Raw genomic sequence first — 13652 nt, 5'->3', positions numbered from 1 at the left:
AAAAGCGAACGAATGGTTGCGTTTTGGAGCATGTGGCGTCATTAATATGGGGCTGTTCGAATTATTTCCCTTTAACGGTTTAAGGAAGGGGGCTGAAAGCATAATCTTGATTTCCCCTGTATTATCCACATCGCTCCATCGCTGGAAAAAGGAACACACCGTTTATCGCTGAGAGTTCCGTTTCTCGTCGATAAATACTGCCCGGCTTAACGATCATAGACGGGCGGACAGTGGTCCTTTTTCGGGTTAGATTATAATTAAGTATCGACAAATCTAGGCTACTTCTCACTTCCACTGCGCTTTTTCCGAGAGAGAGCAGGGGCTCGGTGAGAAGGGCCACTGATGCCGACGAATCGACGATGTTCACTGATAGCGAGCGAATGAATATTCAACCAGAAGGATAATAGTTGTTCCAAATCCCGTTCAAGCTCCGGTAAAGTGTCATTTATATGCAGCCACCGGTTATAGACTAATTGCAGCTTCTCATTAGCACAGGGTGCCACGACGGGTTTGTTCCATTTAGCACTTGAACAGAGAGAGAGAGAGAGAAACTCAATATTTAAAAAGAGGAGTTCATCCCTTTGTGTAAGGTAATCCTCCGGAAGTATCGGAATGTTTGCACCATCAGCACATTGCACACCGGCGCACCGTCCGTTATTGTCTGCTGCAAAACCCTTGAACTTGTACCTACTGGCCGTTTTGAAATCCCGGTAGCAACTGAAGCACAAAACCCGCACAGAAGACGCCAAAACGGCGTGTAGGATTTTTTCCCTTTTCCCTCCCGTGCTCGATACCGTATCCAAAACAACGGCACTGCTCGCGTATCCGTTTTGAAAGTAATGCCCGGGAAGTAAAGGTTTTTTCTCTGTTGCATAGTTGCATGTTTGTTTTAGTTCCGTTCCTCCCTATCTGGCAAGGCGCAAACAATTAAGTGTTTGGAGGAACAAGTGGAACTTTGGCACCTTGTGCGCCATGCGGCTGACGCATGCCAAACGGGGTGTTTGTTTACACTCGTTGGTTACTATCACAGCCGGTGTGTGGAGACTTGGTTCGTTGGTAAACAGGTGGAAAACATGGGAAATAAAAATGCCATAGCAATAGAGGGGTTTCTGTGTTGTTGAGGAATGTTTGCAAAGGCGAGTCTTAAACATTGCATCACTTCAACCATTACGGGGTGTCATACGCGTGAAAATCATTTACTAAATAATGCAATCTACAATTAAAATTGGGGCCAAAGTATGATAGGGGTATAATTTAACCGTACAATACGTTGTCCAGCTCTTTAACTCTAATGTGCTAACCATTCTATGCATTTTTAGTCACTCTTTAGTCCGAATGTACGCAAAACCATCCACCGCGGAAAGCTTACTCTAAAATGTATGAAATGGCGCACAATCATAATCAATGCATGAGTAACGAGCAGCAGCATCGAGTTCGCATGATATGAGCAACATGATCAAAAAGATAAAAACATGAAAAAAATATGGAAAAATGGAAACAGAAAACATTTTTCGTTCGCTCCCTGTAATGATACCGTGCGTGTTCGGCTCTCGCACACGTGTGCATCGGGAAATCAGGCCGAAAAGTGACCGACATTCCCGCAGCAGTAGTTCACCCGCACCCGAACCTGAACCGCCTTGTGATGGAAATGCATAATTTATTGTCATTGCATTTGAAGGGGCAAACAAAAAAAGAGGCTCGACGGTAAAAGCCACCTCTGAACGAAAGAGTCGTGGCGATGGAATTCATTTTGCTGGCTTCCAACGCTTCCTTTCTTGCCATGCGGTCAGCATTGATCGGGCGTATGAAATATTCAACCAAAGCGCCCCCTTTTTTATGAAGCTTGAGTAATCGAATGGGAAGGCATCGGAATCGATATGCTAATACAGAACACGCGCCCAGCAAGCAGTGGGACGCAACAGCCCACTGTCGTTAGCGTTTCAATTAACAAACGAGGTGGTAGGTAGTTTGGGGGTTTGGGGAGGAAATTATGTCCCTTGCCGTAAGTAGAGGATGAGCTGAGGGGGAAAACAGGGGCATGTGGTTGAAAGCCTGGGCTCAATTTTGAAACTAAATTATGGGTAAATGATGTGTTTGATTGCAATGATGTTTACTTTTGAGTGTGAGCAATGTAAAGGCCGGGGGACATTGTCCGTTCTCGCCTAGTGTAATTTCGATTTTCACTAGTACATCTGGCGGCGGCTGACTGAAGTATTTGGCCAAACAATTTGGAGCCGTTTCAGAAAATATGTTATTTTTCCATTGTTTTTATTTAAACTGGATTGGCAAAGCTTTGTAATTGATGGATCAATATGTTGTAGAAGTATTTCAGCCATTTTTGCATATAAAACGATAAAAAAACTACTTAAATTTGAGATCCGGCACGACCATTCTCTTGATGACCAAAAAAAGCTTCCACCAGCCGCCGCCAGATGCGCTAGTGAAAATTGAAATTACACTAGCGAGTACGGAAAATATACCCCGGCCTTAATAGCCCAAGGTCCTTGATGATTCGTTCTGTTCTTTCAGTTGAAAGTGTTATCACTTGGAGTGCCATAGCTATCATATATGATAGCCAGTTATGTTTCCTGGGATACCATGGTTATCATATATGATAGGGTTATAACATTTGGCAAAAAGATTAAAAAAATGTTAAATAACTTTGTAATATATAGGTTTTTTTGGATTTTTTTGTTTTTGTTTTTTTTATTTTTTAGAATAATTCAATGACCTTTCAATGGTTAAAAATCGAGAAGATAAATGCAAAATAATAATTCCTTCAATTAATACAGTACCACAACCACATATACATATTTTAGTTGTAATGTGAGTTTTCAAACCGTTTAATATACAGCAGATTTTAGTTAAAATGTTATCTAAATGTCAACATACGTTGTTGACATGATCGCTTTTCAATAAACCAATAGGTTTATTTTCAATAGGATAATAAATCTATATGTAACATTAAATTGTTGTTTTTTCGGTTTCAATGATAAAAAGGCAAAACAATGAAAATAAAAACAAGAAATCGACCAAAATTGTATTGTATTGAGTCGTATATTTAATAGCATTTAAATAATGCACCATAATTGAACTACTTCCGTGACCGTTTACACCCCACGATGTCAATCAAATTGTAGTTTGAAAGTATTGTTTTTTGCTTTAGGTGCTGCAAGGCAATTTAAGACAATTACAATTAATTTCACGATCAAATAAAATATTCAGAACTCTTTGGAACAGCTGTACAATTATCTATCGTGCAGCGCAAACTTTGCTTATGGCTATTTTCGCCCATATCGTTTTTATCCTTCCATCTAGCAAGAATGCTGGGAACTGACACCGGTGGCAGGCACTGCACTACGTCACCGCAACAATTAACACACGGCGACATTGTTTGAACAACCGTATGTATGTAGGTTAGCAAACGACCATCTTCGAGCCACACACCGGGTACACACCAATTAACCCTCACCCAGATTCACCCACACGTGGTTTGGTAGAAATCAATACGCGCGTTGCGTATTATTTGGGGTTTTCGCTTCATTCATGCGAAATCCTGGTAAAATTAAGTCCGAAGTCGCGCAGCGGAAGTGGGTCTTGGTCGGTTTTGTTATCGTCCTGAAAGAGGATAATAAAACCAAAACGAACTGTTAGGGTCGAGACGGTAAAGCGCGTTCCGCGTAGGACGTAATGCGGCGGAAAGCGTGAAAAGCACGGACTTTTCACATCAACCTTGCCCTTCTTTTGCTGTCGGGTTTGGTTGTGTGCGAGTTCAGTAGATTTTCGGTAACCTTGTGCCTAATTGGTGAGCTATGGTACGGTCTCCCGGTAGGGGTAAGCAGGTGGTGGTAGTCTTAGTGGTCAAGTGAGAGGTAAAATTGGGGATTAATTTGTTGCTGAAATTTAGGGAGTACTGTTTCCACCACGAAACGCTGTAAAGGTTGATTTAATTAATTCGTTTTACTGGTCGCGCGCTGCGTGTGCTTTACTTAGATATGCTTTAAGGTTAATTTATTTGCCAAGTTGTTTGGCGTAAATTATTTCAACGATCACGGAATGGTCAGCAGAGTTTGTGTTAGGAACATGTCTTTATTTTATTTATTAAACTTTGTTTTTTTTTTATTATGGTATGAAGTAAGATCATGGATTAGCTGTTTTGCACTAAACAAACACTTTGTATGAATATGAGACTGATTAAGTATCTAAATCTAAATTATTGTATATTATGTTATATGAACATATAACATATAAATAGTTTCAATGCACAATTGGACAGTTCTCAACAAAATTTGGTAGAAATTGTAGAGAATGGTAAAAGGAAGATGTAACAAAAAATTAAAATAGATAAAATACAAAATAATGAAATAATATGTATAACAATAATAAAAATAATAATAACAATATTAATATGAAATAATTATGTGCAAATACTAGGAATGAGAAAGGAAGAAAATATTAATAGGTAGAAAGAATCAATAGGATATAACTATTAAATCCGAAGAGAGAAATTGATTAAAAACATTGCCAGCAAAAACAAAACTATAAAATTGAAATTCAAAAACATATTGGTCAAAACAAACATAAAAAAGGATAATTGATGGTAACACTCTTTATTCTGCGAATGCAGCTAAACAAGAAATTGGAAAAGGATGAAATGGAATGGTGGTAGGAAAAGGAAAAAAATCAAATAAGATAAGATAAAATAACAACATAATTAAAAAGACTGAATAATTAGATAAAGTGAGATTGAATATAAACAAAATCATGCAAACAAGATCAAAATATGAAAGTTTATCTTTAGAAATCATCAGTCAAAACAAATATAAACATTTATTAATAACAAAAAGTCTCTACATTTTGTAAAAGAGTTAAATTTTAGTAAATGAACTTAAGCTAAAAAGGAAAAGAACAGTTTAAAAAGGAAATGAAACAGAAGATAACAAAGGCTTCTATACAAAAAAGCAATAATAATCAACTGAAGTAACAAAACTAACTCGCAACAATTTGTTAGAACTCTACTTTAAGATTTAAAACAAATTTTCTCATATCTCGTTATCTAATATACCGTTCTTCAGCATTGAAATAATTTTATTTGGCAACTAATGACAAATCTGCTGACAACTCTAGTGTATCACATTACATTATTCATCGCACCAAACGTCATCCCCTAAAGCAACCTAACCACGGCCCGGATCCGTCATCCAGTCGTACATGTTCGCACAAGTTTAACCAGTGTATTGTGTGTATCTTGTTCGCTCTTTCAGCTCAGCCCACCGTCCACCATCATGTCCAGTGGTGAAAGTGACGCCAGTGAACCAGCAAACGTAAGTGCTGCCCCGACGATGAGCTCCCAGGAGACGGCCGCCGCGAGCGTAATGCTGACCGATTCCGAAAACACAAACAACGAGAACCGTGTCATAGAGATGGAATCCAATCCGAGCTCGGGGGACACCGAAGCGGAGACTGGCGCTACATCGAGTGGAATGGAACCGGCGGAAGCACCTGTGACCGTGAGTGAGCTCCCCGCAGAGCGAAAGGATGATGAGACGGGGCCGTCCAGGAACGAAGCTGCCGGCACGGCAGATGTACCCACCGGGGAGAAGGATCAGTATGCGGAGCATGTAACGTACAACGAGGCAGGTGAAGCCATCTACACCGATCCGGCCACAAAGTACCAGTACCGGTGGAGCAAGGAAAAAAGTGAATGGGTTCCACGGGAGGAGTCGGGCAAGGCGGGTGAAACGCCCGCGGATAATCCGTACGAGAACGAACACTATCGGTGGTGTCACGAGAAGAAGGAATGGATACCGAAGCAGCAAAATGTGACCGAAACGGAGCACTACCGGTGGGACGAGAAGGCAGCGAAATGGGTCCCGAAGGAGCATCCAGCTGGGGCGGGGGAAGGTGATGATCGTAGCTACGGGTACGAGGACGGTGTGCACACGTACAAGGATAAGGATGGTGCGGTGTACTTTTGGGACGAAGAACGGAAAGCCTGGTTCCCCAAGGTGGATGATGAGTTTATGGCCATATATCAACTGAACTACGGGTTCATCGACAATACGTCCGGTGGAAGTGGACCGGCGGCGGCGGCACCTGCCCCTGCTCGGGTAGTGAGTGAACCGTCTGGTAGGGAATTGCCCGGATGCGACGAGGACGATGACGCTGATGAGCAGGGCGAGGAAGCGCAACGGGCAGTAGCAGCAGCAGCATCAAAGGGCAAGAAACGGAAAGCTCCCCCGGAACCACCGAAATGGTTCGAAATCGCACCGGAGCATAACACGAAGGTGTATGTGTCGAACCTGCCGACGGACATTAGCGAGGAAGAGTTCGGGGAGTTAATGTCCAAGTGTGGCATGGTGATGAAGGACCCAAAGACGCACAAGCTGAAGCTGAAGCTGTACCGTGAGCCGGACGGAACGCTCAAGGGCGATGGGCTGTGTCACTACATTAAGGTAGGTGGATTAAGAGTTCTTTGCTTGTTTTTGGTTGTATTCCTCGGGTGGGATAGGAGGAACTGCCCTGTCGGATTGACACGTGTAGATTAAGCTCATTTACACAAGGTAAGGCCCTAAGCGGCCATTTGCTTTACCGTAAAAAGAGTCCCAAATTAGCTGCTGTGTCTTTGGAGCGGTCCCGTGGTACTGTCGTGAACTCGAACGACTAAATAACATGCCTGTCATGGGTTCGAGTCCAGAGTGGACCGTCCCCGCGTAGCAAGAACTTGACTTATCTAGTTACTACGTGGTACTGAAGAAAGTCTTTGAAACCCCGGACATGTCCGCGAAGCACGTTTACGCTAAATAGGGGGAATTTCGGTATATTATATTTCCCTAAGTTCCTACAATTTGAGCAGGAATAGTTCCATATGTCTGCAACTAGCATTCTACGTCCTTTGACGCACCGTTTGTTTTTTTTGTTCTGTTCAAAATTGTCTTTACTTTTGTTATATTCTAGTTTTAGTTTAGTAATTTTTACTTTACCTTTCTTGTACTGTACTCTTTTCTCTCTGTTTTATACTCTTTTTGTTTACTTTTTCATTTGATAAACGGTGTTTTTATTTTCTTTTACTTACCTTTATCACTTTCATTTAAAACGCTTTTCTTTCCATTGTATATTTTCTTCTTTTTTTCTTTATTTAATTTGATCTTTCTTTCATTAACACTTCCATCAAAAACAGCTTACTCAACATAAAAAATGAATCACTTACCCATCCCATCGTTTTCACAAATCTGTTCCATTTATTGCTTTATCGTTTTGCGGTCCTGCAAATACACTTACCCATTTTTGGCGCGTTACGCTCATCCCGCGTGTGCTCAACAAACGAACGCAGTAAGTGGCGCGCGCGCACACGCAATCGCTCAAGTAATACTTTATTTCAATCAGTGGGTAGTGTATGCGTTTCTTTGAAAAACCGAGTTTGCCAATGGGGCACACGCGTGCCCCAAATTCCATCCGGGTTCTTCGTGTTGGATATTGCATGATTGTGAGGTGTTTGCTATACTCTATAAGGGTGTTGTTGTTTTTCTTTTTAATTCCTGTACTGCATAAACTGAACCTTATTATGAGCTGAAAGGGGAGATTTGTTTTACTTCTTCGTTTTAAATCGTTGTATTGTGAGCTTACTTTTTAAATGTGTTTTCTTTTCTCATGTTTGTTGTTGCAAACGGATAATCATGCGCAAACTGTCTGTGCGCAGGACACTTTATAATCTATACGCAACTTTCATTTTGCTCTAATCTTTAAACGTCATCCTCCGCCTCCGCCCTCCAACTAACCACACATAAACGCAACGGCTAACTAGATTGATTCCCTCGCGACGGTGAGAACGAACTCCTCACCCTGGTGTGACACATACGCTTGCTGTGCAATACTCTCTGTCCCACTGTTTTGTTTTACTGTTCTTTGCATCTTCACTTTAAATACATCCGTTTGTGTTTTGTATATTATTATAGGTAGTAAATTACAAATAGTTTATGCTTTCGCGTTTGGCGTTTTTAACTTTGTAGTTTGTAGAGAAACAGGGAAACCGGTTCCGGCTTTTGTTTTTGTTTTTCGTGCGAGTGTTCTCCTTTTGCTTATAGTTTGTTTTCGTATTCGTATTAATTTTCCGGAAATTCTCGCAATCATGATCGCATTTGGTTTTGCAAACACGCGCAAACACTTTCACAAAAGTAGGAACAGTAAACTACATAAACAATATAGAGATAATTATAGTAGTGGTTGCATAAGGTAATGTAAGTAGTAAATAGCATGGCAATTAGAAATTAAGCGCTACTCTTCTGTTAGACTTACTTCTTCTGTACATCGGGGTACGAGGATTGGTCAGCTGTGTTCGCCAATTTTCTTGCAATCATTCCACGCCTCTTTGAACTGCTTTCATCTTAAAAACTGACCCCTTTTTCATCCGTGCTATCAACTGTGTTAGTATACTATTCTTAAACAGGAAAATGGAGAAGATAAAAGGAGCATCTGTGTATAAATTCTCTTCGCCATCAAAATGAACGCTTCCTCTTCCTTGCTCTCTTTCTATTCGCTAGTTTGTTCTACCAAATAGTGAAACATTTGTTCTCTTGTTTTCATCTTTGCTTTGAGGTTCTTCGAGAGGGAGGATCCCTTTCTGCAAACACATTCCCTTTTTTTTAAACGTTATACTTTATTCCTCAGTTTGGTCACAAATTCTACCAAGTGTGGTGTAGTACCTTAAAACCTGCTTCTGCTAATAGTAGTTTCCTGGAACGAGATTGTGTTTCTAATGCGCCGAAAGACTATATTGAGGGTGACAATTTGGCCTGTTGTTGCGTGAGTTTTTTTTTTGTTTATCGCACTAAAACGCTAGCTCTGCTCGATCGTAGTTGGTGGTTCGCAGCTCAGATCTCTCATGCGCTTGCTACTAGGTAGCGTTGGCAATTCACAAGACACGGAGAACCACCATAGACTTCTTCCAGTGAAAAGCGCGGTGTGCAAATTGCATTATAAGTTGGAGATTTTTTTGTTTTTGGCTAGATGGTTTTTTTTTGTTTTTGCTTAGGTACAACTTTACTCTAAGAACTAATTGAAGAACTGCTTTGAAAAATTAGATGCAGGTTGTAGTAGTAATAGTAGTAGTAATCTGTTCCAAAAGCACACCTCTGGTGTGTTTACGGGATGTGTAGTAGTAACAGCAGTATTACTACTTTGGGCTTTTTGTTCCAAAAACGGTTTTTGGGATATGTATCGCCGTTCCGTTCCTTTTACTCGATTGTTATTCTGCTTGAGTTATGCCTTCTCCCAGGAGGAAGGCGTATTCATTTACACTATTTCTAGACGACGGTGCGACTTGTTAGCTTCACTCCAAAGAAGGAGTGTGCTTGATCCGGGCATGAGCCACCACTGGACCGACCGCGTTTGTCCATTTTTTTTCGCGCTGTTATCTAGAAACTAGTGTGTGCATACTATCTTGCTTGTGTTTAGTGGCTGGTACGGGGAACCACCTTACGGCACTACCTCATTCGCCCGCTCGAGCTTTAGCTTGAGCAGCTTCTGCTCCTTCAGCTTCTTGCGCATGGCACGGGTCTGGAAGAAGGCCTGCTGCTCCTCGGGCGTCAGCTTCTGCAGCCGTTTGCGCAGCCAATCGCGGTTCGCTTGCTTTTCCTGCGACGACATCGAGCGGGTCGTGTATCGAGTGGTGTGGTGTGCGGACGGCTGATAGCCGGCACTCTGTTGGCCAGTTTGGGTAGGTCGTGCTGCGGTGGGTCTTGTTGTTGGTGGTGGCGCTGTAGTGGTAGTAGTGCTGGTAGTCGTTGTGGTGGTAGTAGGCGGTGCAGCAGTGGTAGTAGTAGTTGGCGGATACGCTGGCACATAGTACTGCTGCGTCCGCTTGGTCGGCTTGTGCGCACCTGGTTGGTGACGGTGCTGATGTGGCAGGCGATGCTCCTCTCCGGTGCGCATTCGGTGACCGCGTGGGAAGCTCGGTTCACGCGTCCTGCCATTGCGCGGGCTAAAGTCTACGTTGAAGCGGGCGGCGGAATGATAGGAACCTCCCCAACCGCCACCACCACCACCGCCGTTTCGATGTCCGTTATCGATCGTGTTGATGTCGTTCGACGCGTCCGGTGCGTACTGCGCGAGATGCTGCTTGCGGCCGACCACTTCCGGCGGGATGTAGGTGCGCCGGTCGGCGGCGGTCGGAGCGGCGACAGGCTTCTTCGGACGATTTGCTCGGCGCCGATGGGCCGGCCGGATCGAGGGATTCGATTGCATCACGCGCTTGACGCTGTTGTACAGGCGCGGTTTGCCGTACTCGCTGCAAGACAACAAGAAAACAAACACACATTAGCTTGTTTTTGAAGACATCCCAGACGATGCATATCCTTTTTGCTCCTACCTTTGCGTACGGTTGTTGCCTTCGCTCACGATGTACACCAGCTTCTCGTTGGCCCGCTCGTTCGGGTAGGTTTTGTTCCATTTTTCGTACACCAGGCTGCGGCCCATCTCGGACACGAGCGGCATTCGGTGCTGGCAGATGTAGTTCATTTTGTCTGTGCACGCTGCGGCCGACCATCTGGACACGTTTGTGGGCGCAATTTTGGGCGCAAAGAAAATTGGGGAGAAAAAAACAACAAAAAAAACATTAGTCAAGACATTTAGAAAGGTCCCTTCGCAACCCATTCGTATATGTACAAGACTTAGATCTAGCATTCTACCGCCTTTATGTTAAGTGTTCTATCACCAAGCCACAAAGGTGTGCGTGCAGAATTCACTACATTTACAGCAGTTCGTGCTGCTTGTGCCGGTGCCACTAGGCTATGAAGTGTTAATGTTATGCTTGGCTTGTCATGTACTAAAACTACGAAATGACTACGTGCGCTGGCAGTTAGTCCAGTTGTTCGTGCAAAGTGTTTAATACCAGAGCGCTACTTTCGCTACACAACACAGCAAGTTCTACGATACAACGAATGTTGCACCACCGTATGGTGGGGTGTTACCTTTTTAGCTATTTGCTCACGCAAATGTAAAATAGAAAACTAATAAAAATACTAAAAATGTATGAATTTAATGTACAAAATGGAAAACAAAAGAAAACAAAACAAAATGGGACAAAAGAGCGCAAGAAGAGTTTGAAGTTGGCAAGCGCATCATTCCGGGGGTTTTTAATCGTTGTGTGGAGCAGTTTTCAACTCATCTTGGGAGGCTGTGCAATATCATACGTCCACTTACCTAAACTTGATGTCGGCTTTAAGCAGTGCACAGTGGAAGGTCAAATCCTGGCTGCTCCTGCAAAAAATGCTCATAAGTAAATGCGCTCTCTCGTTTTTAACGGACGAAACGTGTAAGAAGTTTGGTTCAGAATTAGGTGCCCGATGGAAACCCCCCTGCTACTGCAGGGTGTTCTGTTTTTTTTTTTGTTTTTGGGGGAAAGAGTTTGTGCTGTTCTGTTGTTGGGGCGTGAAAAGAAGGAAAAACAAAGGTAAATGCAATATGAAGCAGTATAATCACCTAGGCACCATTTGGCTGAACGATTGGTACTCGATTTCGCGCCCATTGTGGCCCCACTGCCATTTCTTCAGCTTCCAGTTGTAGTTGCCACCGATCCAGAGGTCCTCTCGCACTGGTGCGCCGTAAAAAAAGGGCCAAAATATGAAAACAAACATTATTGTACAATATTCCTAAAAGAAGACTCCAAAAGCGGCACACGGATGCGGTTTTCTTACAGCCCATTTTCTGCAGAGTTCGCCGGAGCACCTTGTCCTCGTACATCATCGGTTCCGCCAGCTTGCTGTTGTGGTCCTTACACTCAAAGTACGCATCGAGCCAGTTCAGCTTGTTGGGCGATATGTAGTAGCACTCGTTGCTGATGCTAGTGAACTTGGGCGGACACATGCCGTACTTGCGCTTGTACCGCCGGTTCGGTCGTTCCGTGTCGTTGGCGCCCGACACTGCCAGGCAGGCGGCGAGCAGGCAAAGTGTGGCTAAAGGATGAAAGTGGAAGCAAAATCGGAGGAATTTCTTCCATCAATGCACGAGATGGCTCTCTTTCTCTGATCTCAGGGATGTTCCACTTACCTAGGAGTAGAGCTTTCGATTCCATCATGACACGCAGGGTTGGCAGGGATAAATCAAAGCGGAAGGTGTAATCTTTCCCGTACCACGATCCAAGTAGCCACAGTATCTATCCACACTACGGCACGCTCACTGAAATCTCATCCGGACGGTTTCCGGTGGTTCCGTTGGGGTAATTGCAAACAGCGTCCCTTACCCTTTTCCGGACGGTTAGGGTTTAACAGTAAAAGGATACTAACACACCGCGTCTGCCAGTGGCGAACTAATTGAAGGTTTAGTGTACGCGCCAAACTGTTCTGCTGGTGTGTAACAGGGAGGCCCCGCTTCAGTCGGCACGACGTGAAGTGAATTTAATTAAAATTATTTCACAGAACCCGCCGGTACTTGCGAGTGGCTACTAATTTTCTTCCCAGCTGGCTGCTGTGTTTACGTGTGTGTATCCTTTTTTTCTCTCCCGGCTTTGGGGTCGTGTTTCGCGTTGATTCTCCCGCTCGAAACTGGATGACGATGATGGCGGTACACCTTCTTCTGGGCTCCTGTCGCTTGCTTCGATGTGCGCGTATATAAGCGGGAGCAGAAAAATGTGGCGAGCGCGCGCGCGTCCTCGTTTTTGAATCCTTTCAACCGGATGAGGGCCGTTTCAATCCGTTTGATATCGTGTATCGTACGCCAAAGGGAAAACCCGAGAAGCTCTACCGCAGGAACAGGAATAAAGAAGCAAAAAAAAGTGAATTAATATAAAGTTGGTGGAGTGGTAGTAATAAGATATCGTTTTTTTTTCAGTTTCGCTCAATGCTGTGTGCACTCAAGCGGCTAATAAGGTTGATGTCTAGGGAAAGGGGTGCACGAGCGCCCTCTAGGCGCGAGACTGTGAAGCACGCTGGTGAAGTCTTTGGAGAGCATGTGCTTTATCCAAATCGTACGGTTTGGTGTGCAGAGGCAGCGTAGGATCTAAAGGAAGTAATAAATAATTCCCTCCCTTTCTCTCTCTCTTCACCCCCCAAATCCCGCCATCTTCTTCATCGAATATCCGCCATGGCGTTGGGAGCGGCGGAGGGCGGTGTTAATGATGCCCGCGTGATTGCAAATGGTGTTAAGTGTAATTTCCGTTAGTATATCCTGCCCGGAGTGTAATTTTAATTGCTTCGTATAGCTCGCGCTGTTTAGTGCCCGTGACACATATGAGCCAACCCATCGGATGGGGAGTTGGGGAGCGAAAAAGGGAGCTTTTATGGGTGGTTCTTGCCGTGCCGAAAAGGCGTAACATCTTCTTTTGCCGAAGATGGAACCAGACGGGGTGTGTAAGGCGTATGCATTAATGCCAAACACTGTGGGGGGAGTTGGAGCCAGATCAGATCCAACGGGCGAGAGACTGAAGTGAAACACTCCCACCCACAGACCATTGCTGTGAGCATCTCCCGATGGCCAGGGGTTTGGCGCCTCGTTGCGGGAAGTCGGATTGTAGTTATTGCTTTTATTATTATTACACACAAACATCATGCACACTGGTTGTTTTTTTTTGGTTTTTGGTCGTTGGCAATGGCAATAAAAGATGGTAGAAGAAAGTAGACCCACGCACACACATACACACAGAAGGTAGTAAATCGCCC

General features: G+C 43.8%; 2 protein-coding genes across 4 annotated transcripts in view; one reads left to right on the top strand and one right to left on the bottom strand.

The window, feature by feature from the left end:
* Positions 1–13652, top strand: part of LOC121592151 (HIV Tat-specific factor 1) — a 54685-nt gene that overhangs the window by 4736 nt on the left and 36297 nt on the right. Inside the window, exon 2 of the mRNA XM_041913521.1 lies at positions 5265–6455. Within this exon, the coding sequence (XP_041769455.1) occupies positions 5286–6455 (1170 nt within the window). The 5' untranslated portion in view covers positions 5265–5285. The remainder of the gene's footprint in view (positions 1–5264; positions 6456–13652) is intronic.
* Positions 7219–13652, bottom strand: part of LOC121592152 — a 97303-nt gene continuing 90869 nt past the window's right edge. For 2 of the 3 annotated variants that reach the window (XM_041913522.1, XM_041913523.1), the window contains exons 4-9: positions 12046–12734; positions 11694–11951; positions 11479–11590; positions 11200–11256; positions 10367–10543; positions 7219–10285 (exon numbers count right to left, since the gene is read on the bottom strand). In XM_041913522.1, the coding sequence (XP_041769456.1) occupies positions 9475–10285; positions 10367–10543; positions 11200–11256; positions 11479–11590; positions 11694–11951; positions 12046–12073 (1443 nt within the window). In that variant the 5' untranslated portion in view covers positions 12074–12734 and the 3' untranslated portion in view covers positions 7219–9474. The remainder of the gene's footprint in view (positions 10286–10366; positions 10544–11199; positions 11257–11478; positions 11591–11693; positions 11952–12045; positions 12735–13652) is intronic. The other variant, XM_041913525.1, reaches the window with a different exon arrangement.

This window comes from Anopheles merus, chromosome 2L (genome assembly GCF_017562075.2).
Source record: "Anopheles merus strain MAF chromosome 2L, AmerM5.1, whole genome shotgun sequence".
NCBI lineage: Eukaryota > Metazoa > Arthropoda > Insecta > Diptera > Culicidae > Anopheles > Anopheles merus.
This window is presented reverse-complemented; position numbering and strand designations above follow the sequence as displayed.